Source organism: Amblyomma maculatum, chromosome 1, assembly GCF_055883805.1.
Source record: "Amblyomma maculatum isolate TAMU_Amacu chromosome 1, ASM5588380v1, whole genome shotgun sequence".
In the NCBI taxonomy this organism is placed as follows: Eukaryota; Metazoa; Arthropoda; class Arachnida; order Ixodida; family Ixodidae; genus Amblyomma; species Amblyomma maculatum.
In genome coordinates, this window is record NC_139344.1 from 247,239,650 (window position 1) to 247,256,113 (window position 16,464).

The 16,464-nt window shown below is 47.4% G+C and overlaps 1 protein-coding gene across 1 annotated transcript in view; it reads right to left on the reverse strand.

The window, feature by feature from the left end:
• Nucleotides 1-1,880: 1,880 nt before the first annotated feature.
• LOC146206162 (death-associated protein 1) overlaps nt 1,881-16,464 on the reverse strand; it is a 45,834-nt gene continuing 31,250 nt past the window's right edge. Inside the window, exon 4 of the mRNA XM_084590793.1 lies at nt 1,881-2,378. Within this exon, the coding sequence (XP_084446919.1) occupies nt 2,262-2,378 (117 nt within the window). The 3' untranslated portion in view covers nt 1,881-2,261. The remainder of the gene's footprint in view (nt 2,379-16,464) is intronic.

The window sequence follows — 16,464 nt, forward strand, 5'->3', positions numbered from 1 at the left end:
TAACGTCTTTTTCAGTTTCACACTCAATGCTGTTACGGCACAATAATGCACACTCTCGTCGCCGAAAGTTTTAATGGGCACTGTGATTGCTTCATTCACGAAATTGTAAACACTGTGGCGCCATCTAGTGGCAAAACCTGAAAGCATACCTCTCGCGGTGCGAAAGCAGGGGTGTTTTTTTTTTTTTTTTATTTAGGGATGCACTGGAGAGTGCAAAATATAAAATTATGGCAAGCACTCTTCGAAGAAAAAAGAACAATGCGCAGTTACAGATTGGTGACTTAAAAGCAGAGAAGTGACATAATGTTAGTATTGTAGGAACAAAAATTTAATAAATAGAATGATGGTTTAGCTAACCATTCTAAATTAATAATTAAGATATAGGGAGAAAAATGAGCATGATAGCTACTGGTACCACCCCGTTTCAAAGGGGACGCTCCTATATTCCATCCATCCATCCATCCATCCATCCATCCATCCATCCGTCCGTCCATCCATCCGTCCATCCATCCGTCCATCCATCCGTCCATCCATCCGTCCATCCATCCATCCATCCATCCATCCATCCATCCATCCATCCATCCATCCATCCATCCATCCATCCATCCATGCGATTTTCAATCGCAAATTAAAATTGTAAAGCCTCTTTGATATTGTAGTGCTCGATCTACTATACGAGACAAGATCTTTTCATCTCCAAAATCTCGACATATTTTGGCCAGTGTTCTGTCCCTTTAAAGGGCCACTGTCCTGGGAAGGACCTTTTAAGCAAAGGAGCCCAGTGCTTCGATCAAGTACCGGAGATAGTCTGTGTAAAATGTTACAGTGACACGCGCGCCGCAAAGCAACGAAAATACAAATGAAAGCTCTCTCATGCTCTCCTTCGGGAAGCCAGCTTCCCCGTTTCCTGCGCTGGCACGTCGAGCCACAGTTATGTACTTGCCGCGAACGATGTCCATTAGTCCGTCTCGCTGACTGACGGGAGAAGCTAGGATGGGCGTACACCACTAATTGTGTCCACCGCTCGCTGCTGCACGCTTTTCCCTCGCCCGTTTCGTTTTCGCGCACGCAGAGTACCACCATCCCCACCCTCCAGCTCAGAGTCCGCTCTGTGTGCTGAGCAGTTTCTTCTAGGTTCTGCTGGATATTCTTGGGGGGGATTCCAGACGCAGGTTATGCCGGCCTAATGTCGCGGCGGCGGCACTCTTGGCGTCTGGGGAGATGGGACATGGGGACTTCTTTCGCGCAACCTGAAACTTTCACTCCGACGTGAACTCTCGTTTCTCCCTTTCAGGAGAGGTTCGGCGACTCGGCCCAACATCAACGATTCTCCACAAGACGCCCCACCTCCCGCCAAACGCGGAGGAGGAAGGGTAATTTGGCTTACGAAGGCTAGACGATCGAGCAGGAGAGTGAAAAACCTGAGAGGGTACAGAAGGGGAGGGAAGCGCAAAATCGGTTGATTGCGGTGGCTGTAACTCCATTATTAATTACTCTTTTCAAAAACTTCTTGCGGCCTTCGGTTGTGGGGACGAAGCCTCAAAGACACCGCGGAAAAAAAACAATTTGGACCGGAAGGTGGACAGTGGGCCTTTAACATTCAGAACACAACCAACTGAACATCACACTGATAGTTATGACAACATAAAATAATAACTTTGAGTATTACAATAATGTTTCAATGTAATGTATAACACAGTGTAACTTGCATAACAAATATTTTAATGTTCAGCATTACCTAGGTTGCAGAGGTTTTCAGTGGGCATCCCAGGAATGGGCTACTAGCATTCACTTTGCAAGACAAGTAATGCTGAATGGCAATGATACACTGTAGTGCTAATGTAGCATGGTATATAACATGAAACAAATTGCAGCACAAGTCAAGCCAAGACCAGAAATTTATTCAAATTAAAATGTTGATACAAAAACCCGCAGAACCTTGTGCTTAAAAAAAAAAAGAAAGCTTAAAAGACCAAGACAGCAGCACACGCCACAAACAGAATGGAATAAAGATCGTAAAGTACCAAAATTACGTTTGCCCTGAATCAATTTATTGACACACATAAATGTAAAAAAAAAAAAGACCATTGCAATGCAAACCCTTCATAAGCAATAACTTCAATGCTTAAAAATCAACTGGCACCAGTCATGCCTGAGCACTAGAAAACAAGTGAAATTGGTCCAAATGACAAAGCGCAAACATTATCAGCAACTTCATCAAAACTGGCGAAAGCCATATTTTACTGTCGAAGCCCAGATGCCTATTTCCTAGGCTGCTGAATAATAGTGGGTTTAGAGGAGCCAGCCCTATACTCGTGTGATGGCTTTGGCTTATTGTGATAAGCCTGCACTGCCTCCGTAGGAAAGTCAGCGTCACCCTGAAAAGGCCAAAGTACAGACAACAGTGAATATAGCTGTAAAAGTTTTTCCCAGAACAGAAAGAATAATGAACTGTTCCCCGCTGATGCACACTACCGCACCAAGTCTTACAATGGGTACAGATATCACACTTGTCTAGAATGCTCGCTCAGTGCTGTGTGGAAGAAATTAAGCACAATTCTAAAGCAGCTACTGGCTTTTAGTTAAAATACTTATGCTCGAGGGCAGCCGAATAGACCCATGAACAACACAGGCAAGTTCTCCTTGCCAGGTGCAAAGAATCCTTAGTAAAATTTGCTCCCCAGTAGGTAGCTCATGCACTCTTGACAAGTGTGATAGAATCTGTACATCTACCACATTGAGGGAGAAAGCACTGACACCGGAACAAAGCCTGCAACTCCATAGCTGGCTTGCCCCGCTGTGGTGGTGCTGTGGTTAGTGCACTCGACTGCTGTGCCCAAGGATACGGGATCAAATTCAGGCCGCAGTGGCTGCTTTTCGATGGAGGCAAAAAGCAAGGCACCCGTGAGCTGTGTGATGTCAGTGCACGTTAAAGAACCCCGCGTGGCCAAAATTTCCGGAGCCCTCCACGACGGCATCTCTCATAATTTGAGTCACCTTTGGATGTTAAACCCCACAAACCAAACCAATCCATAGCTGGTTTCAAGCCTTAACTCTCAAACACAAGTGTGACGACAAGTAAGGGCAGCTAATACGACTACTACAGTGAACATGAGCAATTAGCATTTAAAAAAAAAAGAGAGAGAGAGAAAAAGAAGAAAAAATAAAGCTGCCTCACATTTGCATCTCTAGCAGTATATTACATAGTCACACATAAGCAGCTCACTTTTCAAATGACTGCTTTCAATATAGGCAACAGCGAAAAAATTGAGTGCACTGATTTGTGACTCAGCACCTATCGTTTTGCAAAACCTTGTTCTAAATTATTTCAAGAATTATTTAAATGATCATAATAAAATTATAATGCATTCGTAACAGCACTATACTCCAAAAACAACTAAGTTCAAAACAAAGAACGTTCCTATATACCCCGGCACTACCAAGGCGCAGTATGGCCTTACTAAGCCGCCTTTTTCTTGTGGATGCTCTGCACATGCGCATCTCTCCGCCTTAAAATGCACTGGCTGAGAACAAAACTACCCATTTCTACGCGTGAGCAGTTGAAGTCTAGGGTCAGATTGTGGGCTAGTTGGTGATCCATGATGCAGGATTGCAGTGCAAGATAAAGACAAAAACCAAGACAAGGCACACGAACCCTCATAAGCCTTTCTATGTTTGTGGTTCCTCTCTCTTTTTTTGCATCGTAACCCTGCACCAGTTCAAGTCAGTGACAGGTACAAGCAGCAGATGGCAGCATGTGTTAGATTTTGTGAAACATGCAGACTGTCATCGCATTGCTACTGCATCGAGCTGAGGCTATGTATCGTTACTAGCACCCCTACATGTTCTACTAGGCCAGCTGCAGCCTCCAGAGTTGCTCCTCACAATGGGCCTCTTCGATTATCTATGTCTCGCAGCCTGTGGGTCGCTGAGCACGTAGCCAGCTGTTTGTTTCTTCTTGGGTCGTTCTGACCACTTCCGGATGTTGCCAGAATGTGTTCGTTTTTTTTTTTGGATGGACGGTTTTGTGTTGCAAGCTGGCAGATAGACTCGCCAGGACAATTTCGTGCTGGCTGCGCAGGGCTTTGCTCAGCGCAGCTAGCAGGCAACAGAGAGGTGACATGGAAGTGGGGAGCGTGCGTGCCTATTTTTACATGGACTAAAAGGACTGCACTACTTTATGCGACATTTTGTTCTATCTCGAGGGCAGCGCAGGCGGCACAGCTACTTGTTTCGGCTGGTCTGCGGTGCACATATCATCCATGGTGTACTTTTGTGTGCATGTAATATCGTATCTCGTCTCGCCATTTGCAAGCACGGACATTTGCTTCATTTATTTATTGCACTCATCAAATTCGGGTCCTAAAAAATATTTAATCTAGCTGTCAAGTCCAGAGTCTCGGCTTATTTTACGGTGTTGTTCGAGGACCTTAATTCTTGAGCGTGGTCACTGATTTCAGCTACCAGTATGAACTCAGGCATTTGCGTTAATGCATCACACATATAGTGTTGAGCGCAATGCATTGAATGTGTGGTCTTATTTTTCCATGCGGTGGAAAGGCGCACATGCTTTTTGAAATGCTTATTAGAAACATTTGAGAAGCACCACATGCATGCATCGTCACTTCTTAATTGATTCGTTGAAAAGAGAATTTTCTGACTGTGGAATTGTCACGCCCTTCCTGCGAGCACTAGTTCTCCACAGCGAAGGCGTAGCATGCGCTGCTTTTGTGCCAGCCCCATTGTGTAATGAATTCAAATCAGATGTATGCAGCCAAATTATGTGATGGTACTGGACTTTCCATGACAAAAACATAAAAGCTGATATATATGCCTATCAATCGAGGTTATGCATATATGAATTCAGGTGGACAGACTACAGTTAGGTATCGGCCCAACCACCAGGATTCCCTTTTTCCCAACATGCACAGCAAAACGTGAGCGCTCGGGGTTCATGGTGTCGCACAGTACACCAAAACTCTGAGAGCAAAGGATGTCATAAAATGAACAATGTGAGCAAAATTCCACAGATATGGTGCCAAATGAAGAACTTTAATGTGTACGTGTGGTTTTGAAGACCTCTTCAAGCTCACGTGTATGCTTCGCAACCCACCAAAGTCCACACGCTTGCTTCACCCCAAAGCACAAGCAGCTATTTGTTCTGCCATTTTCGGTCACCCATGATAACCTCGTGTGTTTTCTTTCAATGCAATAAATTGGTGGACAACATAATCCATGTACACTGGCGTGGACCAGTCAGCGGCAGCTCCACCACATTGCATTTGCCTCTGTGGTTATATTGCCGTCAGCTATGAATTTTCTGGCAGCCAGCAGGCTGCCCAAGGTTGGAAAATCGAAGGATGTGCGACTCTCGTGGCTTGCTGCCACCACATCTTAGAGAGTTGCGTAACGACCACAAACAACGTAACATGGTAACAGCAGAGTGACCAGATATTTACTGCAACATCTGTAACCAACAAGCATGGCCAAAATGTTCACCTCGTTCCCAGCTCATTTCGAGTGAGGTGACGATCATCAGAGCATGAAGCATTCATCATACATGAACTGGCCTGTGATTACAACATCTAAGAGGTAATCTGCTTGCAGGGCATTGTTCTTCATGTACTTGGCCCACAAGTTCGTCGCTGTCATAAACGTTTCCCCCAGGCATTGCTATCGAGAATGTAGATACAGATGCAGTGAGATACCATAAAACCCAGCATATAATATGAGGCGCAGTTCTGAGACAGCAAAATGGAGATTTCCTTTTTCCCATTCTTGTATAATGCAAGCGAGGAAAGCTCTACAAAAGCATTTATTGCATTTAATGGTCACCCCACAAGACATACAAGGTCATCCACTTCTAGCTGTAACACGGTCACTGATTTAAAAGCAACATTGAATCCGACACAGGCGCATATCGAAACAAAACGTTACAAGCACAGAGGGCCCAGAAGTGGTGCTTTGCATGGCCTGCCATGTAGTTTTATTGCCGGGTCGGATGCAATGGTGCTTTGAAAGCAGTAACCAGTATAGCTGGAAGTGAACGACCCTCTGTGCTTGTGTGTCCAACACTACCCTGCGGCAGGCATCGAAAGATGCATGCACCTCCATGAGCCTGGTGCTGTTTGCTGCTCTTCTCGTGCAGACATGCTTAATCAGAGAAGTTCATGATGTGAAAAGCTCACACTTGCCCAGAAATCTTGGAAGCCATGTGGTCCTGTGGTTGCTGTAAACCAATATGACGCTTCCAGCTTGTGTGCTGGATGGCCGAGCATGAGCTGCCGGACAGCATGCGCCATGCTTACACTGGTTCGCATCTCGCACAGTGTACAGGCGCAAAACGTGCATGTCCAGAAACTGTTCTCGAATTCGGGCTTCAGCGACAGTCACCAGTGTATGGTCTCGTACAAGTCCTCTGCCGGAGACATCTTTCCACAGAAACTCCTCTCCAGTTCACCTAAATGCAACTGGTACCACGCATTTCTTGAAAAGGCAACCAACGAGCTTCTTGGGAATGCTGGTCAAACGCCTGCAATCAGACTGCGGTCAGCGTGGCTAAAGAGGCCCGTTTCAGTCATCCTCATCCAGTCCTCATCCAGGTGCGATCATCCTGCTTTCAGTTGCATGTGCACGTGACATACACAGGGTGAAATGTGTCGAAACCGAAACTACCGTAACAGCCAACTGATGCCGTAGCTACATACAGTGTTGGCAAGTCAGCAGTGTTCCTGCTAAACTAGGTGTGTTTATATACCGTTAAGTGGGCAAAAATGTTTTACTGTGGGAGGGAACGTTTTTAGCTGTTTTTTGATCTTGTTGACATCTTTTATTTGCATTTTCGATGATCCAACAATTTTTGTTTAGAACAATGCGAGTTCTATAAATTATGGTCATTTCTGCAAGTGAATGTTGCTGTCAGCGGCATGATGTCAAAGTGGCAAATATACGAATACCCAATACACCTTGAATTGATTTATGCAGCATCTTAATGCAGGACATGCGGTCTGGCAGACTTGTCCCTGTGAAGTATATTGTCACGTAGTGGTGACAACGGCGTCAACGGTTCGGCGATGTGTGAAAAATTTCTGACAAATCGTCAATAATGTCAATAATAAGCGCACAGCCCAAGGAACCTGCGCACGGCTTTCTTGTCAGCAGGCGGTGGAAATTGTGCGATTGCAGCTGTTTTCTCCGCATCTGACCGAACACCATCCTTGCTAACGATGTGACCTAGGAACCGCAGTTCCTTGTAGGCGAAGTGGCCCTTCTCTGGTTTTAACGTTAATCAGCCGTTTCAGGTGGTCTTCAAAGTTTGACAAGAAGACAACGACATCATCCAAGTATACCAGGCAAATCTGCCACTTCAAGCCCGCCAGCACAGTGTCCATTACTTGCTGAAATGTCACTGGTGTGTCTGGTGTGATGAACGCGGTCTTCTCACGATCTCTTTCGTCGACCTCAATTTGCCAATATCCACTCTTCAGGTCCATCGATGAGAAGTACCTTGCATTGAAGAGCCGGTCCAGTGTGTCATCGATGTGGGGAAGTGGGTAGACATCCTTCTTAGTTATGCTATTCAAGCGGCGGTAATCGACGCAGAAGCGAAGTGTGCCGTCTTTCTTCACCAAAACAACTGGTGCCGTCCAGGGGCTGTTGGATGGCTGGATCACGTCATCACACAGCATTTCCTCAACTTGATCGCGTATGGCCTGGCGTTCTTGTGGCGATACACGGTAGGGGCTTTGACGTAGCGGTCAAGTGTTTTTGTCCGTGATGATGCGATGCTTTGCCAAAGGAGTTTGCCGCACCTTCGACGCTGAAGAAAAGCCCTCGCTGTAGTTTTCAAGAAGAGTGCGAATCCAGTCTTGTCTGTCTCGGGGGAGAGCTGGATTAATGTCGAAATTGGGCTGCTTGGCTCAGTCGGGTACATCGTCTTTAAGTTGGCTGGGGAGCACGAACACTTCTCGGGTGTCCGCTAGCTCGTCAAGGAAAGCAATCGTCATGCCCTTGTTCAGGTGCCGGCATTCGTCGGTGAAGTTCGTGACGAGCACATCAGCTTGTCCATGACGGAAACGGACGATGCCTCTTGCGATGCCAAGTCCTCTATCCAGTAACAACTGAGTGTTTCCTTCGAGAACCCCTTCCGTGATTTCGACTTCTGTTGTAACCACAGGGACGAAGACAGTTGATCGTGGCGGTACAGTCAATTCTCCGTCGAGGACGTTGAGAGCGACGTGATGCATCGAAGTTCTCGTAGCAGGTATAGCTTTGTCGGTCGAGAGCTTGATGAGTTTGGATCGGGGGTCAATGATCGCTCGAAGTTCGTTCAGAAAATCCATGCCCAGAATCATATCGTGGGAACAGTGTTGTAGGACAACGAAGCTGGTAGGGTAAGTACGTCCATTTACTGTAACTCTTGCGGTGCATCGCCCCGACGGCGTAATAAGGTTACCACCAGTGGTGCAGATTAGCGGGCCGTCCCAAGTGGTCGTCACTTTCTTGAGCTGGGCGGCGAAAGCTCCACTGATGACAGAGTAGTTGGCACCGGTGTCCACTAGGGCAGTAACCATGCGTCCGTCGACAGCAACCTTAAGTTCGCTTGTTAGCGTCCTAGTATTGCACGTTGGCTTCGGTGTTCAATCTCTGCTTCGACTTGTGCTGAAGTCGTGGACTGGGCACACCGTCGTAACGTCGTTGGGCGGCGATGTCAACTTGAAGTCCGGTCGTGATCTCGTCGACGTTGTCGTCTTATAGATCGGCGATTTTGCTCTATTTAGTTTCCCCTGAGCGGCCTTAGGGACCTTCCGCGCAGACTCTCATCATAGTTATGGCCTGGCGACGCAAAGCGGGCCCTGTACGGCGATGGGGACCTGAACCGACGGCTTCGTGGCACAATCTCACCGCTACGCAGATAGTTGTCGATTTCTTGCGGTCGTTCACCTGGGCGTGGTCGTGGAGCGTCGACTGCAAATCCGCGCAGACCGATTCGTCGGTACGGGCAGTGGCACAGAATGTGGCTGGCCTCACCACAGTGGAAGCATAATGGCCGGTTGTTCGCTGCCCTCCAGGTGTCGCACTTCCTGGGGCTTGGGGGTCGTTGATAGGCTTGGCGGGCGGGGGCCAAGGGGCAGCTTTCAGGAACAGGACGGTAGCGGCGAGGGCATGGAAAGTCATCATGTTGCGGCACAGGGCGACATAATGCAGCAGCGTAGCTCATCGCTGTTGCCTCTTGTGCTGGAACAGTTGCAGCCGTCGCTTGAGGAACGCCCAGCGCCTGCTGCACTTCTTCATGGACGACGTCCACGAGCGTCGCCACCTGGGGTTGTTGCGATGATGGCAGCAATCGGCGGAGTTCCTCTCGCACGATCTCCCTGATGATGTCCTGTAGGTTCTCTCCGCTTGCAGATGCGGTGGGGTAGTGGCTTGAGTAGTCCGGCTGAAGTGGTCGCTTGTAGAGGCAATAGGGGTGTTCAACGTCTTCTCGATGGTCGATGCTTCCCATTCAAATTCATCCACAGTTTTCGGCGGGTTCCGGACAAGTCCTGTAAAAAGCGACTCTTTAACGCCTCGCATTAACAATTTCACTCTCTCATCTTCGGTCATGTTAGGGTCGGCGCGGCGAAACAGGCGCTTCATCTCCTCTATGTATACCAGGACGGGCTCGTTTGGGAGTTGAAGTCTTGATTGGAGGAGAGCCTGAGCTCTTTCCTTTTGAACAGAACTTGCCAAGGCCATCAAAAACTCTGCTTTGAATATCTCCCATTCCTTTAAAGAAGTCTTGTGATTTTTGAACCAAACTTGGGCATGGCCTTTAAGAACAAAGTAGACTTGCCTGAGTTTCGCAGCATAGTTCCAGCCGTTGAATTTTGTCACACGGTTGAAAAGGTCCATCCAGTCTTCTGCACCGTCCATGGAAGCAGGGGGACTCACGGGGTTTGACGATAACAACCGGTGCTGTAGGCTGGGCCATTGTCAGCGTCAATGCCTTCCGAGATCGAATGGGGTCCGGAAGCAGACCGTGTTCAGGTTGGAGCCCTTGAAGCCGGCGACTGGTTCAGTGGCCTGTTGGCTGGTCCTCCAGGGTAACAGGAACAAGGCTGGTGTCTTCGCTTGAAGGATCAAAGGCAGCACCTCCACCATATGTCACGTAGTGGTGACAAGGCCGTTGACACCAAGAAAAGACACAGGCTTGATGGTATTGAAATTAGCTCTTTACTGGGCTGACTTGCGCCCGCAAAAGAACTAAGCAACTTGGCGGCGGCGATAGCAACAAATGTGCTCGTCGATCGTCGAACAAAGAATGCCCGTCGAACTCGTCAATGCTCAATTTAAAGGCTGCTCAGAACAATCTAGATAGCGTCGCAAACTGCTAGTAGCACAGCCTGGAACATTGAGAAACATACGCGAGTGATCGGAATCTTCGAGACAGATCTTGGCGCATCGTTCGCGACAAAGAAAATGATAACGCGTCGTATCGCGACAACGAGCATGAACAAACACGTGATCCAGAATTGATAAGCGCGCCAGAATAACAATGATAAGGCCGCATGCCAGCGGCTGTGGAACAGGAACAAATAAAGATTTAAACAATCCGCGGCAATATGCAGAAGTTTAAAAATGAGTGCCTGTAGAGGCCTAGTCAGCCGCAATGAAAGAAGCACACTCTCGTAAGTGGCAACAGCTGTGGAAACACAGCTATTGAGATGAAATGAACTAGCACAAAGGTGCATCCGACAAAAACCCCTCTTTTGAACTGGCCGAATTTGCTCTCTCCATGTTGTTCCAGTAGAGAAAAAATTCTCAGCTGTGTTTGCATTTGAGCAGTTCTACTATTGCACTTTCAGCCATTCTGTAAAACTGGAAACAGACCACAGACCTTTAAATGGACTGCAGACAAAGGAACTAACAAAAATGTCACCGAGACCACACAGGGTTTTACTCCAGCCTCAGTGCTACAGCACTGTGCTAAGGAAGATGCTGGCTATGGCTGACACACTTTTGCAGTTCCCAAACGCATAGTAATGAATTGTTGGTGTCAATACTGGCTCAAGCATCACCTACTAAGAATAAACAGAACCATTTGAGTATGTTCCCTTGCAGAGTTGTTGACGGTAACGAAAATGAGAACATTCTTACAGACCTTGCAACAAAGCTTGATACTTGATACCATCATACCCCACTGAAGCTCACCAGAAACTTCTCAAATGCAGACAGACTGCACTCCAAAAGTACGAAAATAAGAGCACTCGCACACTTTTGACTTTTTGAGAGGCATCAACCTGCTTAAGTTAAGCACAGGAAAACCTGGCAAAGGGCAGTCATCACTCAAGCTGGTTCCCAACCAAGCTGCTACACAGTGCATAATCATGCTCACCTCAAGCCACGTGCTCGGCTGGCACGTGATGCCAGAAGCCTAGCTGAAGACTACATTGAAGGTGAGCATGAGCCACCAACAAGTGCTGAGGGGAATGAGCTCCCATCATTCCCTTTAAGGTCTTTTCTGAGTTGATAACAATGCCATTTGCCAAAAAGTGTTGGAAAAGTAGGCACAGGCGTTCTTCAGGGGATGAACTTGCCGCGAGAATATCATCCACGTAGGCAAACAGAGTCGAAACGTTTGGCAGTTTGTGCAGCATTGCGAAGCTCCATTGACATTTATAAGAATTAAAACAGTCCGAATCATGTTGTGATTGCTGTTTTGGGGATGTCTTCTGCTAACGGAATTTGGTGATAGGCTCGAACAAGATCTATTTTATAGAAGATGGTTGCACCATGTAGCACCAATGTGAAATCTTGTATGCTTGGCAGTGGGTAGCGATCCGGGGCGGTCTTGCTGTTTAGGAACCTGTACTCCGCATGGTCTCCTTGGCCGGTCGCTGGAGGAGGGTCTGCTGATACTAAGTTCCGTGCTCGAATTCTGCGCGGGCCACCTTGAGTTTATCAGGAGCTAGGCGTTGTGGGCAGAAAACTGGTGGTCCTGATGTTACAATAAAGCGCTGAACGTCGCGGCACACAGGTTGAGTACAATCCGGGGGTGACGTTAACTTGGGGAACTCATTAATCAGGGCTGCGAATGGTTCTCTGGCAACTGTAGAGCACATGAAGGTGCTGCATCAGTAGTTGCGCGCACTGCGATGCCGTGAATGAAGAGTTTAGTTGTAGAGTCAAGCAGGCGCTTTCACTTGGCGTTTACAGGAGTTTGTGCTTGGTCAGAAAGTTGGCACCGATGATGGCATAACCAATGTCAGCGACCAAGAACACCAACCAGAAGACTCCTCTTCGAAGCTCCAGGTTGAGCGTCAAAAAGCACTGCCTGTAGACAGGGATGCGAGTTCCGTTCACAGCTTGTAGGTGGAAAATTGCAGCGGAAGAGCGCTCTGCTTTTGTGGCTGGGAGAATGCTCACCTGGGCCCCAGTGTCAATGAGGAATTTTTGTGCGGTAGTTCAGTCAAAGATGTGGAACAGGCAACACTTTTCTTAGCACTGACCGCTCGTCGCCGCTAGTGGTCAACCAGCTGGTTTTCCGCCCAGGTGCAAGGCAAGAGGCAATGGCAGGCGTTGGTGCCGAAACAGCGATGATAGCAGCACGGTGGAAGAAAGAGAAGTGCTCCGATGGCGCCGCGAGAAGCGGCCGCTTAGCGTGACCTTTACGCATGGCGCGGCCGCCAGGGGCAGCACCGGTACTAGGGGCCTGTCTTGTCACTCGTTTTGCTGGCGTTTCTATGGGCGCGCCTAGGACAGGCGCTTGTTTTTGACACATAGAGGCGTGCGCTTGCTTGAAACAATTTTTTTTTGGTTAGAAGTATGTACCTTTATATTTCTGCCCATTTTCTAGGTTATAACTCGACGCGGGGCCGCACAAATGATTTCTTAATTCATATGCAGCTCTGCGGTTTACGACAAATACGAGTAATACAATATTTCCTTGAAGAACTCCTGTGAGCGGCGTGTAAAAAGCATCCAAAGGAGTGCAAGATGACTATGTGATCCTTCACAGCCGCAAACGTGTACAAAATTTCAGGTACTGTTGCGCTGAAAAAAAAAAAAAATGAACACAGTTACGTTCGCGCACTCTCGCCGTTCTTTTTTCCGGTTGATAGCAAAAACATGCTACTGTCCTGATTTATTGCATTACGGACAATTCTAGAAGGCTTTTGCTGCAACCCAACTGTAAACATGACGCAAAAAATTTAAACAGCGGAACCAGTAGGCGCGCCTTTGCTCATTTATTTTTATTGCCATTACACGTGCGTGTCATGCATTACAGCACAATTTGAAGGTAGGATGCTATAGGGCGATTCCATGTAAGATAAACAAAGGATGGTCAGCCGACCTTATAAATTGATTTTAAAATTTGATATATTGTTGTCCGATGACTGGAAAGAAGATATCTGTAATTGCTTTTCCTGCCAAATTGTTGTTTTTCGGGGCATAGGAAATTAATAATAACGAAGGAGTGGAGTGCCGCGCTTATGTTCTCTATTGTTTTTGACAACTTTGGTTATTGATTACAGAAATTATAATAAGGTTAGGTAGCTGCAAATGGTCTCACTAAAAATATGGATGCTTTTGTTTGTATTCAGATAATTGATTTTTTGGGAAGTGCAGATTTTTTTATTTACATGAACAATAAAGGAGAGGTTGGTGCCGCATAGTGGTTCCGGCTACTCCTTTTCAACAAATTATTAAGAAACACCTAGTTTGTTTTTATGAAATTTCTTAACCTATAATAATTGGTTTTCACAGGAAAGGAAAGGCGTAGTATCTGTCAGAAATGTTCTGTGCACACCTTTAGGGAAGGAAGGAGTGTGGGAGTGAAAGCGGAAAAAGAGAAAAAGGTGCCGCAGTGGAGGGCTAACGAGTAATTTCGACCACCCTGGTATCTTTAACGTGCACTGACATCGCACAGCACATGAATGCCTCTTCTTTTCGCCTCCATCGAAACGCAGCCGCTGGTGGTCGGGATCGAAATAGGGTGCTCCGGCACAGTAGTCAAGAATATCTTTAACACTGCACCACCGCAGCGGGGCGAAATCGGCCCAGGAAATGAAATTTTGCCTATTTTGCAGGCCTTTGTCTCAAACAATGTTTGTGGTAGGGCGGCAATACTTCCACACTATGTTCTCAGCATATTTATCTATCAAACTGCGAAAGCTTATATTTATGTAACGTTTTAATACACAGATGTATGATCGCGCTAATTTCAAGAATACAGCAAACAATGAAAATTTCTGAAGGCAAATAATTTTTCTTATATTTCTTAAACTTTGTCCACCTATTTGCCTTTGCTTAAAACATATCGCATAATTTTGTTGTGCTAGTAATTACGGCCAGTCCAATAACGCTCTTGCGCGAGTCGCAGCGCACGATGCAGGATTCAAGATTCTACGACATTTGTGAATCGCACACTGTTTTTCAACTGTGGCATAATATTGTATTTTGTCATTTATGTCTTGGCGTTGCAAATTAGCTGGCGACACCGTAGTGAATGATTCAGAAATTTGTATGCGTGGTGTGCCTGATGCGCTTGTGGCATCGGGCAGCACAGAGATGTTTTTCGAGCCTTACCTTCACCAAAACACAGATTGCGCAAAAATATGATAAAGCTCAATGAGCAGACAACCTATTCCAAATATTATTAGTGAAATGAAGAAATTGTGGAGGTCATGGAGAAGTGCCTCATTAAAACAGAATGTTTCTTGGCTACAATCGTTTAATTTAATCATTCGACGACGCACATTACCTTCATTCCTGTGCACAGTTTCTTTGTTTCTTTCATGCAGTCCTATGCATGCCTGCATGAAGTGTGAACCGCAGATTGAACGTGTGGCAAAAGCCCCAATCTGACCGTGTGGATGCCGTTGTCTGAGATAGACACGCGCAGTCCTATGCATGCCTGCATGAAGTGTGAACCGCAGATTGAACGTGTGGCAAAAGCCCCAATCTGACCGTGTGGATGCTGTCGTCTGAGATAGACACGCGCATCCGGTTACAGATAGCTTTGCTTTTTTATGTTTGATACTTCACTTTGTCACTGGAGCGCCACGTTCATTCTGATACCATCTGGTGCAGCACAGTTTCTCGTGTGGCAACGGTTGTCGCGCCCCTCGAGGGTAAAGCGGGTGCTCAAACCTCCCCGACAGCGCTTTCATCTTGCTTCCTTCACCGCCATGTAATCGGCGTCTGGTCGCGATGCGAACAAGGGGCGGTAAATAGCGAACCTTCATTTCACATGCGTTGAACAGCTGCCCAAGAGGCATTGCACCGGCGGCATCATGTCATGGAGCTTCTCTTTAATTGGCTAGACGTGCCATCAATCCGCTAGAAGCGCGCCCGGTGCGTGCTCCGGAGCGGCGAGCGCAGCGTGTCGTCTGCTCGAGCAGATGACGCATCTCTGTTAGCTCGGAAATGGAATTATTTGTTTAGTCAGTGTTACGAAAGTTACTATCTGCTCAGAAGTTAGGGTGTAAATATCACAAAATAAATATCTAAGGGTTGGGGTCTTTTAATGCTGATTTAAGTGCGAAGTTATCAATGCGCGCGCCGGTGCTTCATAGGCACGCCAGCAGAACCGGCGGAGAGGATGGCCCCCAGAACATGTGCTGCCCCCAGAACATGTGCTGCCCCTAGCGGCTGCCCTCTCTTCCGGTCACACTAAGCAGCCGTGCGCTCGCTGCAGCGCGACCGCGCCGTCGGAGCACCTCTCTTTCTTCCACCGTGGATAGCAGTATGTTGTGGGGCCTCCGGATTTACTTTGTTCCCGTTCTCCATGCCGGCGAGGCGTTGAGGACAGACGACGTTAGCGTCCATGGTGTCGGTGAGGCTATGAGATTGCTGTTGCTGCGATGAGTTGCTCAAGCTGTGAACAAAGGCGGTCAACTTGAGAAGTGGCAGTGGTAGAGGAAAGATGAGGCAGCTATAGAGTAGTAACAGGAGCGGCCAACCACGACGCTTGTGTGTACGTGCTGACGGTAGCGACGGTAAGGTGTGGTGCGGTGTGGCTCCATCACTTGGCCAGCTAGCACCACCAGTGACGTCAAGCCCATGGTTGCGGCAGTGGCAAGCATCATTTGCACTTTGGATGGTAGGTGCTGTAGGAAAAGTTTGCGCAACACAGTAGTGTACATGAGTGCTCGTCCCGAGGAGCTGCATCATCCGTTGCAAAAGTCGACTTGGCCATTAGCCACCGAGCTCCTTCGCAGAGAGTAGCTGTTGAATTCTGGTCATCCTCTCCAATGCGGCCGTTCTTTGCAATAGTGCTGCCTTGAGCTCATTATAGGGATGTGTCGGGGGACTGGTGCTGAATGAGATGAGGATATCGGCCACCTCCTCTGCAGCTGCTGATGGCAGTGCACTCACCACATGATAAAATTTCTGCTTTGGGACGTGATTCTGTCGAGCTGGAATTGTGATTCCACTTGTATGAACTACACAGCCGGGTTACGTTCCCAGTACGGTGGG